Genomic DNA, 16724 nt, shown 5'->3' with positions numbered 1-16724 from the left:
GGCTGCGGCCACGTTGTTTCCAAACACGGCAGCTCCCACTCGCTGCACGCTCCCCGCCTCCGCCTCCCAGTTGCGGGAGGAGGAGAGCCCGCCGTGGGGAAGGGAGTTCCTCTACAAGGGACGGGAGCCAACAGGGCTGCCAGTGGGAGGCGGAGGGAATTCAGCGGCTCGGAGGCGGCCGGCCAGGCTTTGCCTCACTGCCGCGCACCTTGCAGATGTGCTCCGGGTGGGCCCCAGCACAGAACGGACAACCGCAGTTGACCTGTTTTTCCGGAGCCCCCATAGCATCTCTGCAAGGAGGCAGCCGCAGTTTGACAGCGCCCCTGGCCGGGCTGGGGCACCCGGGCCTGCCGCGGCCGCCGCGGTACCTCCCTCAGCGCGGCGGTCGTTAGCCCCACCAAGCATCCCAGCAACGGCCCCTGCACTTGGTCCCCGCGCAGCTGCCAAGCCCAGGGCAGAAGAAGCAGGCCTGCATGGCCAGCCCGCCCCGCGCCCCAGGGCTGGACTGGGCCGCTCACGGGTCCTCCTCCTCCTGGGCCGGAGCGAACCGCCGGGCGGAATCCCTGCTCCCCCCTGACCAAACATGGCGCCCACATCACCGGAAACCGCAGCGGTTGGACGCTCTACTACTCCCATGATGCCCCGCGGCGGCGGCCATTCAAATCCCAGCCGGTCGCCTTCCGCTGGTTAGAAAATGGCGGCTCCTGGTGTTGCGGTGGCTAGTGTTCCTGCCCGAGCGACCTCTCCCACGTCCCCGCTCCTTATAGCTGAGGCACCACCGGCCCTGGATCGTGGTAGCGGGATGAGGCCCCGGCGGGGCGGGCCGGTGGCGGTCTGCCCCTCGGTGTCCGTTGTGTTCCCAGGTGCTGTGAGCCGGGAGAGCTGCTGCCGCTTCGCCTGCGAGCTCCTCAAGCACGTCCTGTACCAGCGGCACCAGCTCCCGCTGCCCTACGAGCAGCTCGCCTATTTCTGCCGGCGGGCGGCGCAGGTGAGGGGGCCGTGGGGGCCCGGGGTGGGGCGGAGGCGGCTGACAGGGACCTTGGCCCAGGGGCGGCCGTGGCGCAGAGGCTGCGGCATTTGAGTTTTGCCTCTCGGCTAACTATTCTACCTCAGTAAATCGTATTTTAATATGTCAACTGCTTCTAAAGGAAAGCTCTCCTTGTAGCTTGTATCCTTAAATGTTACCACAACTTCATTAAAAAAAACCACAAAAAAACAAAGCTTTAGGTTAGGTGGTTAAAGGTCTCAGCAAGTTACTGTTTATCTTTTGTTGTCCCAGTTTCTCCTCAAAGCACGTTACTGTTTTGTTGCTCAAACCACTTGAAGAAAAGTTTGTTTGTTTTTTTAATCTTAAGTGATTTTGAAGTGATAGCTGATCTTTAAAATACAGGGTTTCTAATTCTTGTGGGAATTCATCAGTAGCGTAATTCAGATTCAAACTGAGTAGCTATAAAGCAGCCCTGTGTGTTTCTTTTAGATGTCCTGATTCTATATGTAGGTAGCCATATCTCTTAAAAGGAGCATAAAACCCTTTGAACCTTCCTTGACTTTCAGGGATGGGATAGGCTATGCTTTCCAAAGAGTGTATTAGGACTAATATGCCCAAATAATGAAATATACTAATCTCTTTGTTTTGTTTTCCAGGGTGGAGATGTGATTAAGAAGCCACCTTCTATGGACCTGGCAAGCAAGAAGTGCCAGCAGGTGCTGATGGAGCTGGAGGGAGTGCTCCAGCACTTGGAAATAATGTTTAGTTTGACACTGGTTCCTCGGGTTCTTATTCTACTTGGAGGCAATGTCATGAGCCCCAAGGAGCTCTATGAGCTCAACTTGGAGGGTATCTGTGAGGGCAGTGCTGAGAAGAGCCTGAAAACTGCATCCTGTGTTCGCAAGCTCTTTCACTCACTCTTCATTGCGGATGTCTTCAGTGAACTTAAGGCTCTCCCTGTCATGGGCACTGTTGTTATGCTCCAAGGACACCGCAATTGTGGTGTTGATTGGTTCTGGCCCAAGCTCAACTATAAAGTGCCAACCCGAGGGAGGAAACTAACTGTTAACTTGTCCTGTGATGGAGACATCAACATAAGTGCCTCGCCTCCTCAGCATATAACTTCTACTTGGGAGGATTATGTATGGTTTCAAGCACCTGTGACTCTCAAAGGCTTTCATGAATGACCTGTGCTCTGTAGAACTTTAATGGAATATTGAAAAACCTTTGGTGCTGCCTTAAGTGATAATAACTTTGTCAAATGTAACTGCATATTCTTATCTATCTGGATTTCTTGTCCAGGGCATCTACTGCCTTCCTGTAGCTTGACTGTATTAATCTGTCTTCATGTCCTGAATTGTTGAAAGCAAAAACCCTTTAAGGCACGCTTGCACTCAGATACAGTGATTCTTTAGGGACCTGAGTTGTGGCACAGAGGAGACAAATTAGTCTGTTGGGAGTAAAACTTTCCTGCCATATACTTACTGAACTGGCAAATACGGATACAGTGTTCTCTCTCCTGAGTTTTAATGCAGCCATTTCTCTGGTAATAATTACTACATTAGCTGATTGGGACTCTAGATAATATATGTGATTATTAATACACTTGGCCTCTACTATAAAGGCCATAACCATTCTTACCTACCCTATTCCTGTAAAAGGAGACCTTTCCCTGCAGTCTGATCAGGCTTGAGTACTCAAGTGTTTGCCCATCTAATTAATAAAATGAGATGTCTCTATATGAGACTTCCCCATAATGTAATTGCAGTTACTTAATAATCCAAAGAGTGGGACTTCTCAGCAATTGGGAGGTCTTGTCCCTGGTATGGTCTTGTACTGGTGATGAAGAGAGGTTGAGCAGTGCTGCAGAGGCAGGGAAGCACATCTTCCTGTTTTTTTACTAACCTTTAGTCCAACAGCCCTGACAATCAGTTAGATGTAGTTAAAATTAAAAGTAAGCAGTCTCTGCTCTAACCCTCTTCACAGGAAGTTAGGACTCCTGTCCCAATACTCTAGTTTTTTCTCACTTAACAAAAAAGTTAGTTTCTTGGTTACTTTGTCTTGGAAGTCTTAGAGTCTTAGAGTGTAAATGTTTCTGAAATGTGAAGAAGAGGTTCAGGGAGTGTGATGAAGCTCAGTGTTCTCTTTACCTGCCAAATTCCTGTTCTAAGTCAGAATGTATTACTTGGAAGCAGAACTTGACCCTTTCTTCTGGCCTGGTGTCTAGTGCAGAATGGGACAGGGAGGGAGGGAGAGAAACCCTTAGAGCACAGTGTGTCAGAGCTAGATACCTGCTGGAGTTACCTTCAGTCAGATGGGTATGTGTCTGTAATGTCAGGGGCTTAATAGCTCTATCCCATTTGAAGAGGAACTCAAGCCTACTGGTAGCAAGGTTGCTTGCAGTTTCTTGCTAGCAAAAATTGCATGATGGGGTGGTAAAAATCCTTTAAAAGGAGGGTAGGGGTTGAGGTAACCCTCTACACTTGGTGCATATTTTAACTTTGACCTGTTGGAACAGAATGAGGTTATAGAACTAAGAGAAAATTAAGTTGATATTTTTGAGCTTGGAGAACACTAGGAGTGCTGTCTCTGCCTTGTTAACAACTGGTTACAATGTGTAGTAACTGCTAAAGCTAGCTCTAGGGGAAAAACTGCTAGAATGAAGAAAGCTGCCTTATGTGGAGCTGCCCACTTGAATATGTAATTGCAGGTCTCTTGAATGAAGTACAACTTGAATGTAGGAGTGTTTGTGCTCAGGAGATCAAAACCCTTTACACATCCACAAAAGCTGCTTGTAATGCATATTTAAGAATGCTAGCACTCAAGTATTTAAAGAAGCTTTTGAACAGAAGCCTTAGTTCTGAGGAGCAAGGGGCCAGTTCTTTTCTACTCTCTTCTCCAAATGAGTGCAATGTTGCTGCATTAAGCTGTTTACATATTCTGTTACACTTGGAACTGTGAATGCAGCAATGATATAGTGCTGGGAATGAAAGAAGACAAGATGCTTTTTGTGTGCGTGTGTCTTACGAAGAGCTTTAGAACTTGATTAACAAGTTTAGTACTATAATCATTATCAGAATAAAATGCTGGCTTCTGTATGTGATTCCATTGGATTTATTTAATCCCTCAAAGTAAAGGTTCTGTTGGTGACAGAACAACTTGCTTCCATTCTATGTATGTATCTGAACTGCAGGTTCACAGCTGTTCCACCTTTCTGACAAAGTGCATGATGTCTTGTGCCAGAAGCTTTGGCTCCTCAAAGGCAGCAAAATGCCCTCCACGTGGCATGTAAGAGTAAGTGATGATGTTCTTGAAGATATCCTTTGCCCAGACACGTGGTGTATGTACTAGCTCCTGAGGAAAAGCTGCAATCCCTGTAGGAACATATACTCCAACCCTAGAAGACATTAGTTAACTGCATTCTTTAAATGTCCTGGGGAAAGTCTATAAAAACCTTCTGACTCTGGTAAGTGCCACAGTCAACTGGAGAAGTTTCACCCCAGCAACCCATTTTGTGGTCTGTACTCTGTTGAAGAACTTCATTTGTATTTGGATCTCCTGGAATTTAAGAATGTTATACCCAAAGATGTGTGTAAAGTAGAGCCAACTTTGCACACAGTTCAATCTTGAAATGTTTCAGATTTTTAAGCTTACCATGTTTTGTGATGCGTGGCAAGATGCCACACCTCTGTGAAAGTCAGAAGTGAGCTAGCTCATGTTTACTTTAGAATTTATGGTACCAGCATAACAAATGACTTTCAAGAGGAAAGCTAAACTGGTTCAGTCTACAAAGAAAAAGACTTTCCTATTTGTTTGTATGAGCAATGACTTGGAGATTTTGCTCAGCAGCGTTTTCCTGGTCAGCCTCTCTTATTGTTATCTTAAAGCCAACAGCTGTTAGAAGGTGCTTGATTTCAAGTACTACGCTCCAAATTGCTTCCCCAAGTTTGTGCTTAAAAGTTGTAGTTCTTAGTTTATCACCAGTAAGCCATATCCTTCCTAATTCAATTTAAACTTGTCTCTTAGAAATGCTCATGATTTTCTGTTGGCTCTTTTTTGTTTGTTTGGTTTTTTTTTGTTGTTGTTTTATTTTTTTTACTGAACTGAGCCATAGATTACATTTTTTTTGTAAGTAAGTATATAGATCTGTATTTCGAACACAAACAAGACTGAATATACTTGGGTAAATCTTCTGCATTGTCTTGGCCACAAGCTACCTTGTGTGAATTACAGGTTCAAAAGAAAAGTGACCCTTAACTATATTTATCAACAGAAAATAAGAACTTGGATTTTTTTTTAACTAGTTAATTTTGCTGTTGTAAGTGATCTAAATGTTTATCCAGGCAAATGTGGTTCAATCTCATTTGCAAATCTGGTTTGCACCTGCTGCTTCCTTACCTGGCATCAGCAGTGAGACCAGGGTCCTTGGAGATGTTCTCCTTGTAGAATCGCATTGAGGACACAATGGAGGATGTCACCCAATAAATCATCACATTGGTCAAAAGCTCATCAAGGGAGTACTTGCTGTTGAGAGAGAAAGATGAACAAGTTTCATTGGAAGCTGTTTCTCAATAGACTATATTGGGCTCATGCCCTGAAGAGCAGTTGTTCCTCTTGTTCTCCACTTGTTTTCAAGCAGCAAATTAATTTGCACCCATGTGCCCAGAGCAAAACTGCCTGGTGCTGAAGCAGTAGTTTGCAGGCAGTCTGCTATAAGTTTAAACTACTACTTGTCATGTGTAGTCTTTCACCCTTAAAATTCAGCTTTGACTGGCCAGTTTTTTTACCTATCTCATTAGTTATCATCACTCATTCTTTTAATGACTCTTCTCATAGAAGAGCATCTGTTTTCTTACCTTTCCAAGCCTCCATCATCTTTATGCAGGAATGATTTATCTGTCCAGGTAGAGAATTTCTCCAAAATATATGCAGCAAGGCCCACAGGGGAGTCATTCAGTCCACAACCTAATTCAGGAGAAGAATGGGAGGGCTATTGCAGTTGCCTGGCAGTGCAATACTTCAGTGGATTTTAAACGGGACTTTCATGAATTCTCCAGTCTTCTATGAGAATTCAGTAGAGAGTCTGTGTTTTACTAGCCCTGGTAATACTTTATTCTTGACAAATTCACCCCAATGGAATTCTGGCTGTAACTGACAGCACTACAAACCTGGGTAATTCCTATACAAAAGAAGCTAGGAGCTAAGAAAGTCCTGTTGGCTGCTTGGTAACGTGTGGCAGAAGGAGCAAATTCAGATGTAGAGGGATTGCAGTCTGAAAAGAAATTTCAGATTAACTATTTGAAAGCACTGTCCTGTTTAGGATGGATAACAGGACCCTAGTTAACCTTTTTATCTAATTTAAACAGTGGAGTGTTGTGTATCTGTTACCTGTTCCTGCCGTTGAGGAATGCTAACAGACATTATAAACACAGCAGGTACACAGCATATTGCATCTGTGTTCTTACCTGTAAAACAGGGATAGGGATTACTTCAGTAGTGATAGAGGCTTGCCTTGGGAAAATTCCTGTATGATGCCCTAGGCTGTAGTTTTAAGCATACTCAGTATTGCCTGCTCTCAAGTGTATTTTAGTGTGATTTTAGCACTGAGTGACTTTGCAGAAGATGATGAACAACATGGTCTCAATTTAATAGTGGACATAGCTAATGCAAAGTAAGTTTGTGCATTGGCACAACAGTTTCCCTGCCCTGGCAGGCCTAGAGTGGTTTGCAACAAATTGAAGTAATGTAAATCATAGAATAGAATCATAGAATCATTTAGGTTGGAAAAGACCTTTAAGATCATTGAGTCCAACCATCATCCATGCCCAATAAACCATGTTCTGGAGTGCCTTGTCTATGTGCTTTTTGAATACCTCCAGGGATGGTGACTCAACCACTTCCCTGGGCAGCCTGTTCCAATGTCTGACAACCCTCTCAGTAAAGAAATTTTTCCTAATATCCAACCTAAACCTCCCTTGCTGCAACTTGAGGCCATTTCCTCTTGTCCTATCTCCAGCCACCTGCCAGAAGAGACCAGCACTGACCTCATTACAACTCCCCTTCAGGTAGTTGTAGAGAGCGATAAGGTCTCCCCTCAGCCTCCTCTTCTCCAAACTAAACAGCCCCAGCTCCCTCAGCCGCTCCCCATAAGACTTGTGCTCCAGGCCCCTCACCAACTTGGTTGCCCTTCTCTGGACACACTCCAGCACCTCCATGTCTTTCCCGTAGTGAGAGGCCCAAAACTGAACACAGGACTCAAGGTGCGGCCTCACCAGTGCCAAGTACAGGGGAACAATCACCTCCCTGCTCCTGCTGGCCACACTATTTCTGATGCAGGCCAGGATGCCATTGGCCGCCTTGGCCACCTGGGCAATTGTTTTGACAAGCAATGGTAGAGCAGGCTAAACTGTGCCAGCTAGCACATGACCTGCCTGGAGAGAAGCATTTTTGGGTCTGGAAGCTGCCTCTGAACCACTGTATTCAACGTCCATGGATTAGATACTCAGAAGCACCAGTCTTGTTTGCATCTTATTAGTCATTCAGCCTGTACTGCATCTTAGGTACCACAACTTGTAGTGAGTGAAAATACTTTAGCTTTGCTTTAAACCTGCCTAATGAGAACTAAACTGATAATGGAGATATTTCTTGAGACTGAGTTCGGAATACATTTTTTTCCCCCTTTTCATTTTCTACATTTCATAATTTTAGTGTGCTAGAACTCCCTGCTCTTCTTTTTCCAGGTTGAAGAGTCCTAGACTATGTACAGTGCTTGTACAGAAGCTGCTTGGTCACTTCGGTCTTCCTTTTCTGCCCTTCCTGTATTCTTCTGATTCTAAAATATATTGGTGAACAGGGGTGCAACAGATTCTGAATATCATGGATTTAATGTTTTGTTTTAGTCTCTTTTTGCTTTCTTTAAAAGTTTCTAAGATTCTCTTCAACTCTGAGCTGGCTGACATTTCAAAGCACTATCCATGAGTCATGGATTCTCTCAAACTAGAGCCCATTGTAATTTGCTTCCTCTACTTAACTTGCTTTGGACTTTGTTGACATCAATTTTTATTGGCCAGTTTAATCAACCAGTCACTTAAATGTTTTTGCAACTCTCTACAGTTATCTTTAGATTAAACCAAACCCTGGATAGCTGCTGAATTTTCACTTAACCATTAACTTTTATCTGTAGAGAAATTAGGATCATGTTAAAATATGCAGGTGCCAGCACAGATTTTTGTCATACTCTCCATCCCCTGGAACTTGCTTACTTATTCTTATGCTTGGATTCTCATGTTAAGTAGTTATTTTAATCCATTAACTTAATCCTTTTCTTAAGGCAATTTAATTTCTTCAAGAACATTGGGGGAGGAGCCTCAACAAAACTTTTTTGGAAATGAAATATGTTTCATTACTGGATCCACAGCTCTTTGATTCTGCCAGAGCTGATTTTTGAAGCATGATTTTCCTGTGATATTATCACCTGTAAATCAATTCTCCTTTTTAAACTAGTTCTTCTAGTTTTCTGATCAGAGACTAGACATACTGGTCTTCATTTTTCTGGGGCTACCTTCACTGGCTCTTAAAAAAAAATGAAAAACCAAATCAAACCAAAAAACCACCCCCCCCACCCCCCCCCAACTCGGTATCTTGTCTCCTTCTACTTCTTTGGTATTGCCATCAGTTCAAGTAACAGACTAAGCATTAGTTGACATTTCAGTTTGTTTCTTCTTTTTCAGTGAATTGCCAGGATGCGGTGCTATTCATTCTATGGTCTCCATATCTGACACCAGTCTGAGACAGTTCCACTGTCTTTCCTGATGAGGGATTATTTCAGTAAAGGGATAGCTCATAATCCTTGCTAGTGGGGACTGATGCAAATAATTCATTTAACTTTTCTGAGATGGCCGTATCTTTCTTCAGACTCCTTATCTTCTGTTCCCCCTAACTATGTCAGGCTTCTGGCTTTTCAAGTGTTAGGGCTGTGTCTACCTTTCTGAAAGTTTCACATTGCACTTGCTTATGATATTTTTCTTGTTTTCACCTACATTTATTTCTAGAAGCTGCAATTTCACGACCCTGTGCTTTACTTTAAGAGGCTTTTTGCAAAGGGGTTCTTTCCTCAAGAGAAGTGGCAAGCCATTTAAAAGACCTTGAAAAGTGCTATTTATAGTCCTCATCTTTTTTTAAGCTGTTCCTTTTAACTTTCTTTTACACAGTTCTTGTCCCCATGTCTTGCATTCAGTAACCAGAACTCATTGCTTCTCAAATATGGTTGGCCTTTGCTCAGTTGTAAGTTTTTATACACTGTAAGCAGTTAGTACATAATGTTCATAGCAATATAGAGAAGGTTCATTACCTGCAGTGTCTGGTTTGGTGGCTTGGATGTGTAAGTATCCAGACTCTCGCAGAAGTTCATATATATTCTTCTGGATGAAAGGGTACATACGTTGAACATCTTCCCTAGTGAGGCCTACAAGCCATGGTACATAAGCCCCAAGCATCACAGAAATCATCCTTCTCAAACCTTGTCTGCTGATGAAGACGAGATTCAGATGAAGCCCTTTCACAGATCTAAAATTAAGTTAATGAACAGAAGGTTAAATCAAGTGACTTTCTCCAAATTTTCTAGAAAATAAGTCTGACTGGAGCTGTGATAGAAGCATTTCACTGAGACAAATACATGAAGTCCTTCAGGTTCATCATGATTAAAAAAAAAAATAAATTATGGGAGTTAGAAATGGTACAGCTGGTGCCATCTCCATCCAGCTGTGCCACTGGTATGATATCAGCTTTAGGTACCCAGTTTCTGGATGTGGCATATCCATGCTGGTAGCTCTGGCTGTTGATCTTGTGTTGTTCTGTGCTGTAGGGAACAGGCTGTGTTGGGTATTTTCTGAAAAGCTTGAGTAGATCACATGTGGCCACAGTGCTCTGCACTCTGTGAAGCACAACTGTAATTGGGAACAGTGAGCTGCTCAGCCTGCAATCAAACGGCTTTAAGAGCTTTCCCACTTTATGTTGTCTGACTTAAGTGTGGCTGTGGTGCCCACTTCTCATTAAATGCTAAACAATGAGCTGTGATGCCATCTTCTAAGGAAGGTATTGTGTTTCTTTTCCGATCAGTCTCAACTCTGCATTTTAGATAGGGAAGTCCTATACTTCGTGGTACTGTTCAGCTGCTGAAAGGCTGAGGTCCTTCCTTCCTTTTCTCCCTGCTGATTTTAAATTTATCTCTTTCCTGATTTAGAATGATGATCTGTCTCCTTGACGTCTCAAATCTAAATGCAGCAGAGTTTACTTCCACAGCTAGTGAAATAGAAGCCAAAGAGCACTGAAATTTAGAAAGCATGAGAACTGTGCCAATATCAATGCAAAGCATATGAATACAACTGAATGCACAGGGCTGCAGACCATGATGCCAGAAGAACTGGAGGTAAGCTTTTTTGCACTTATTCCCTTTGCTACTCACTGTGGCAGCATCTGGGCCATGTTTGTGGTAATACGAGATCCCCAGTCTCCTCCCTGTAGGTAGTATTCCTTGAAGCCCAATCTGTTCATCAATTTATGAAATATCCGAGCAGTTGCTATGGCATCAAAGCCTGTAGGTAGAGAGAAACACAAGACACCTGTTTGTCCTAGCGTTCATCCCCTGGCCAATGATCGTGGTGTGACAGAAGCACTTGAGTATGCTGCTGTGTGAAGGCACAGTGTGCTATGCTGCTCTGCCTCACTCCTTGGCAATAAAGTGAACACAAGATGATAGAATTCAGTGGAAAGTGGAGAAAGTGGAAAGAATACCTGGCTTCCAGCTACCATTACCTTCTGGATTTCCACAGCCAACCCCAGAGCCTCAGCCATGTGGGTGTTAGTGCAGAGCCAAGCATCTGCAGTCACAAACTGCAGTGCCCAGGGGGCCCGGGGATGGCTGAGGTGTTACTCCAAAAACCTTGCAATTCCAACAGAGCCTTTTCATTGCTTACCTTTCTGGTGTGGTGCCTCTGAGAAACCATAGCCTGGGATAGATGGGCAAATGACCTCAAACACCACGTCACCCTCATTCAGGCTGTGCCTGGCTGGCTCCGTGAGCAGAGGGATGATCTTGTAGAACTCGTAGAAGGAGCCAGGCCAGCCATGGACCATCAGCAGAGGTTGAACAGCTCGACCATGAGGGACGTAGGAGGGCTTCACGTGGATAAAATGGATATCGATCCCTGCCACACATCCAAGACAGATAAATTAAAGCTCTGGTTCCATCTTTCTGCTCTGGACTCTGAAGAAGGAGGGTAGCAAAATTGTAATTAGCATTTGCAGCAGAAGTTACACAATCAACCCATGGCAAGAAGATGCCTAGCTGAAAGGGGATGCCTGGTATTGCACCTATGTCTCATCTTTTACATACAGACAGAGGTATTGATCTCAGGCCCAGATACTGGGGTCATAGGAGACTGAGCATCCGTCTTCTGAAAAACTGGTGTCACAGTATATAAGTAGAGCTGCACTTAAATGAATAGCATAATGCAGGTAAGATGCATGCAAAAACATGACAAAATTACAAAATATGTGGGTGATAAAAAGAGAAACAGGAAAAAATAAGTGCAAGATAGAAGTTTAACCTGCAGATCACTTACCTAAAGTCTGGCTAACTTCACCTGGCTAAACTGCATGGTGGTGGTGGATATTCTAGCCTCAGATTCTGGGTAAATTTTGCAATTTTCAAAGGTGGCTTCAAGCCACCTTCAATAGCAGAAGAAAACCTCATCATTAGTTAGCACAGGTTCAGACCCAGATGAAGCCCATCTAAAGCAGACCTAATCTTATTGCCACTGTGTAATGGTCTTAATCTATAGAAGATTATTAATAATATAGCCTCTATTAGTGATATTTCACTCATATCCCTAAGCTGTTATGCATACTGTTGTCTTAAATATTGTAACCTCTTAAATCGCCCCCTTCTCTCTGTGTGTTTCAAAGTGAGACCTGCTAAAGCCACAGAGACCCCTCACCTTCAATGGTGGTTTGGAAATGGGCATATTTGTTCAGGACTTCCACTTGCTTGCGCCAGTCGAACTGGTTCCTCCAGTAGGCCACCACCTTCTGCAGGTAGCTGGAGTTGAAGCCATAGTGGAAGGCGGCTCCTTCCAGTTGCGGTGCATAGCGGGCCTGCTCCAGGCGCTGGTGCAGGTCCTGTGGAGGGGAGCCTTTCTTGTGATGCTGGCCAGCCACCTGCGTGTGCCCTGCACCAGGGTGGGCACGGACGGGCTTTCCTGGCTCCACTGGCTTTTGTATCACTCTCTGGGACACCACGAGCCCTTCTGAAGCAGTGCCATACTCTGTATGAGCTCCTGAATCATTTATTTGGGGAATATATTTTTCTACAGGTTACCAGTTACCCTAGGGCACCCAGGAGTACCAGGTCCTACTCTTGCCTTGCTGCTAACTCGCTTTAGGGTTTTTGGCACTAGGACCTTGCCAGCACTGCTGGCTGGGAGAAGGATAAGAAGCTCAGCCTGAGCTGCTGACTGCTAGTTGGCCAGATAATTAGGGACAGGCATGTCCTTCCCTCTGTGGAAGCCCCTCAGTCCTGCCCCACCAGTGCCACTGCTGTCCCGATGCCCTCCCACCCCACTCCACCATTCACAGACTCACTGTCAAAGTCTGCTGCTCAAAGTGTGGCTTTTCCACAGGAGCAGCCCCAGGTTGCATGGAGAGTCTGTGGTCTCAGAAAGTCTTTATGGGACATTGCAATGAATCTGAGCTCAATTCCCATTCATAAAGGGTGGTAAGCCAGAGCATCATCCAACAGGGCTACATGGCTGCACTGGCACATATAAGTGCACTGCTGTCTCCCCCAAGACATCACCTCGAAGCAGTAATGTGGGTTGATGGACTGGTTCCACCTTGCAATTTTCTGCCCCTCCTTACATCCCAGACACTGGTACCTTGATTTCTTTGTCAGATGTTTCAATCTTGAAGGGACGGATACTTTCATCTTCTTTCCCTTTTAGGGGTCTTTCACCTGAGCCCCACCATCCATCGCCTATTTCAATAGTCTTGATCTTTTGTCTAGATCTCATCCAGTAAACCAGCATCCCTCCAAACCCCAGGGCAGCCACAGGGACCAGGACTGCATTCTTCTGAGAATATTCAAAAGACCTAGGGAGGCATAAAATTGTGTTCAGCAACAGAAGTGTCAAGGGTAAAGGGACTATGTTGAGGCTTGTATTCACATCGGTTGGGCCTGAGCAGTAACAAAATGCCTACAAATCCCACAGAGTCAGCAGGGGCTGGGGTTTCTGTTATTGAAGATCACAGGCAAGATTTGGGGCAGGGTTATATCTGCCAGTGCTTCTTAGGGACCTCAAGTCCTTGCTGATCAGGACTTGCTGATCACAAGGCTTCCTCGTCCCTCTCCTTGTGAACGAGGGTGCCCTGGGGGACAAGGGTTAACAGGATATGGGCCAGTCTATTTTAAGGCAGGTGCTGAAGTGAATAGGATAGTAGCAGCTGGACTTTTCCAGGAATAAAAACTGCACAGACAGAATGGACTGATGACCAGGAGCAGAGACAAGGGTCTTCAGCTGCTGAAGAGAGCTGGATGTGCAGGATGTATCCCTCTTGGCAGTGCTTTATACATAGCTCCCCTACAGATTCAATCATCTTTTAGGGCAACACTGGCCCTCCACCATAGCTTTCCATGGGTAAGAGTCTCAGCTTGTCTGTCTGGTGCCCCTGTTTGTGTACCAGACAGCAAAGTTTTGGACTTTCTTGGGGTGTGAGAGCTAAGTCACCAGAGTTTGTTTTAACAGACATGCAGCATGTTTCAAAACCATTCAAATGCTTGAGCAATCAGTCCTAAATGTAGTGTACATTCCTGTCCCTCTGACCTGTGCCTCAAGCTCTCCAGCTTTCCTTGGGGATTAGTAGAGGTGTCTGGGTCTATTGCACAGGGCTGCAAGGGGACTGTGAATGAAGGTTTTGTTGTTGTCATCCAGGGTAGGGAAGGGACTATGTTGTGCCCCAACCAGGGTGCTAATAAAAAGTGGAGGCTTCAGCACAGAGCAGCTATTTTACTCACCTGATATGGGACAAGATGCACTCCCTACAAAAGGGGGGAAAAAAAAAATCATTCTTATAGTCTGATAGCATTGTCTGAATGGTACCAAACCCTTGGTGATGGTGCAACATCACCTGCCAACACCATTTACTTCCCAGCCATGCGATCACAAGATGTTTGGCTGCCCAGCAACATCTGCCATTATTTTTCCTACTTTTTGGATGGGACAGAAAGAGAGGAGTTCAGAGCACTGCTTCTGCACAGAGAGACAGTGTTTCTGAGCTGTGTTTTAGCTGGAAAGTTTGTTGCCATAATATTCCCTCCTTCAGCACAATTAAGATAAAAGGCACTAAACAACTGGGTAAGTGTCCTTGCAGTGTTTCATCCTATGAGTGGCTGTGTTACTTCAGCCAAGAAAATAGTTTACTTTGACTGCTGTGTACCAATAGGTGCATAGCCTTGGCAGGGGACTTTCAGGCTCAAAGGTTATTCTGCTCCTAGCCACGTGGTTCTCACTGTGCTGCAAGGCTGGCACAAAGAGAGGCTTGTGGGACATTTCTCTGTTTAGAGTTCAATGAGCTGCTATACCTTTGCTACTTCTAACTCCTCCTGACTCGATACCAAGCTTTTAGGTCTCAACTGCCTGACAGAAAAAGAAGACATCCTCCTTGGTTGTCTTTCAGCCTGGTAGATTCTCTTGCAAGAAAAGTACAATCTAAAATCTAGCAAAATGAGAAGCGACAAGAGAAAGTCTTTTAATCATAAAATCATAGAATCGTTTAGGTTGGAAAAAACCTTTAAGATCATCGAGTCCAACTGTCAACCATGCCCACTAAACCATGTCCTGAAGTGTCTTGTCTACATGCTTTTTGAATAACTCCAGGGATGGTGACTCAACCACTTCCCTGGGCAGCCTGTTCCAATACCTGACAACCCTTTCAGTAAAGAATTTTTTCCTAATATCCAGTCTAAAACCCCCCTCAACTTGAGGCCATTTCCTCTCATCCTATCACCAGCCACGTGACAGAAGAGACCAGCACCCACCTCACTACAACCTCCTTTCAGGTAGTTGTAGCAAGTGATAAGGTCTCCCCTCAGCATCCTCTCCCTCAGCACTCTGCCTTGTGGAAGGCAGCTAGATTAGGGAGCTGTTTGGAGTCATAATTATGACATCTGGAAGAAAAAAAAAAAAAAAAAAGGACATGACACTCCATGAAAAACCAAGTCCACTAGGTGTTTCTTTTTACCTAGTATTGTTTCCCACCACTGCCTGTGATGCAGAACCCAGTGCCTGTACTGGAGACTCCAGCAGTCGCCAAGGCAGTTTGGTAACAATCTCTAAGACAGCCTATGTGTGATTTTTGAGGAGGTATCTCCTTAAACCGCTCCCAGACAAGGAAGAAGAGGGCTCCTAAGAGGCAATAGTGTCAGCCTCCACCTCCCTGGAGGCTGACCAGCTTATGCAACAGGTAATAATATCCCTCTGCACTTCACATCCCGGAGTTTAGTGAGTCAGAGACATGAAACCAGTTATCATGGCAATAGCACAAACTCGGCACTGCTAACAAAGAAAGCATGTCCCAGAAGCAGCTCTCTGAGTGACACAAAACAAGGCTCAGTCTAATAAAACCTCCTCCCCAATGATGCTCAGGAGAACTCAGCTGCATGCTCCCACCCTCCAATGGCCTGATGACCCCACAGGGGCTTTCTCCCACCCCAACCCCAGGGACCCCTGTTTGGAGTCCCTCCTCTGCACACCGAGCTCTCACCAGGCATTTGGAAGGATCTCCTGCCACATGTCTGCTCCTCCTCGCCTGGCCACTGCTCTGAGTGAAGCAACTCAGGTGTCTCCTCTGCTGGCTTTGTCTTCTGCAGTGACACTCAGTGACAATGCAAGCTACGTCATCCATTAGTGCCACCTATCGCCTAAGTGTGCAATTGCAAATTAAGTTCAACAGAGGCAAATGTAAAGTCCTGCACGGGGGAGGGAATAGCCCTGTGCACCAGCACAGGCTGGACGCCAAATGCATGGAAAGCAACTCTGCGGAGACTGGCCTGAGCTCCTCGGCTGAGCCTGTGCCATCAAGCTGTCCTTGCAGCAAAGGCCAGCTGCGTACAGGGCTACATAGCAAGTATGTTAGCCAGCAGGCTGAGTGAAGTGATCCTTCACTCTCTTCAGCCCACATCTGGAGTGCCATGTCCAGTTCTGGCCTTGCTGGTAGAGGAAAGACTGGAGTGAGCCCACCCTTGGTGGTGTAGGGCCACCAGGCTGCCGGAGGGCTGTAGCATGTGGCATATTGGGGGGGTGGGGTGGGGGTGGGTGAGAGAGAGAGACACCTGGACTTGTTCGGCCTGGAGAAGAGAAGGCAAAGGGTGGGGTCTTATTGCTGTTTACAGCTCTCTAGTGGAGAGTGTAGGAAAAATGGACCCAGGCTCATCTTGGAGAAGCAACAGTTGAAGGACAAAAGGCAATGGACACAAATTGCAACAAGGGAAATTCTGGTTAGGTATGAGGAGAAATTATTTCATCATAGAGGTATTCAGACACTGGGATGGGGGCCCAGAGAGGATGTGGGATCTCCATCCTTGGAGGCATTCAAAATTTGACAGGAACACTGCACTGAGCAACCTGACCTACCTGAACCTGCTCTGAGCAGGAGTTGGCATGAGCTGACCTCCAGGTGTCCT

General features: G+C 45.4%; 3 protein-coding genes across 4 annotated transcripts in view; 2 read left to right on the top strand and 1 right to left on the bottom strand.

Annotated features, from left to right (window-relative positions):
- POLR1C (RNA polymerase I and III subunit C) overlaps positions 1 to 16724 on the top strand; it is a 141174-nt gene that overhangs the window by 60806 nt on the left and 63644 nt on the right. The gene's annotated exons all lie outside the window — the stretch shown is intronic.
- On the top strand, positions 594 to 4067 carry MAD2L1BP (MAD2L1 binding protein). Its single transcript, XM_049831172.1, has 2 exons — positions 594 to 988; positions 1645 to 4067. Exons 1-2 carry the CDS (start codon positions 695 to 697, stop codon positions 2173 to 2175), a joined length of 825 nt encoding a protein of 274 aa, XP_049687129.1. The 5' UTR covers positions 594 to 694; the 3' UTR covers positions 2176 to 4067.
- On the bottom strand, positions 4184 to 15898 carry LOC126051650 (epoxide hydrolase 1-like). Of its 2 annotated transcripts, XM_049831161.1 has the most exons (10): positions 15806 to 15898; positions 14058 to 14081; positions 12922 to 13135; positions 11986 to 12166; positions 10963 to 11193; positions 10452 to 10581; positions 9339 to 9553; positions 5845 to 5953; positions 5387 to 5512; positions 4184 to 4385 (listed from the first exon to the last, which is right to left on the bottom strand). In XM_049831161.1, the coding sequence occupies exons 1-10, from the start codon at positions 15832 to 15834 to the stop codon at positions 4184 to 4186; spliced, it is 1461 nt and encodes a 486-aa protein (XP_049687118.1). In that variant the 5' UTR covers positions 15835 to 15898. The 2 variants fall into 2 exon arrangements, with proteins under 2 accessions (XP_049687118.1, XP_049687117.1); XM_049831160.1 differs by lacking the exon at positions 15806 to 15898 and having other exon boundaries at positions 14058 to 14714.

This window comes from Accipiter gentilis, chromosome 28 (genome assembly GCF_929443795.1).
Source record: "Accipiter gentilis chromosome 28, bAccGen1.1, whole genome shotgun sequence".
NCBI classification, from domain to species: Eukaryota; Metazoa; Chordata; class Aves; order Accipitriformes; family Accipitridae; genus Astur; species Astur gentilis.
The sequence above is the reverse complement of the archived record's forward strand: the minus strand, read 5'-3'. Positions and strand labels throughout refer to the sequence as shown.

Excerpts from the sequence above, each read along its gene's own strand:
- MAD2L1BP (XM_049831172.1), top strand. The coding sequence starts at position 695 with ATGGCGGCTCCTGGTGTTGCGGTGGCTAGTGTTCCTGCCCGAGCGACC. Across the intron at positions 989-1,644 it reads TCTGCCGGCGGGCGGCGCAG|GGTGGAGATGTGATTAAGAA; the intron begins GTGAGGGGGCCG and ends TTTGTTTTCCAG.
- LOC126051650 (XM_049831160.1), bottom strand. The coding sequence starts at position 14,167 with ATGTTGCACCATCACCAAGGGTTTGGTACCATTCAGACAATGCTATCA. Across the intron at positions 12,167-12,921 it reads CATCTGACAAAGAAATCAAG|GACCTGCACCAGCGCCTGGA; the intron begins GTACCAGTGTCT and ends TCCCCTCCACAG. Across the intron at positions 5,513-5,844 it reads GATGATGGAGGCTTGGAAAG|CAAGTACTCCCTTGATGAGC; the intron begins GTAAGAAAACAG and ends CTCTCTCAACAG.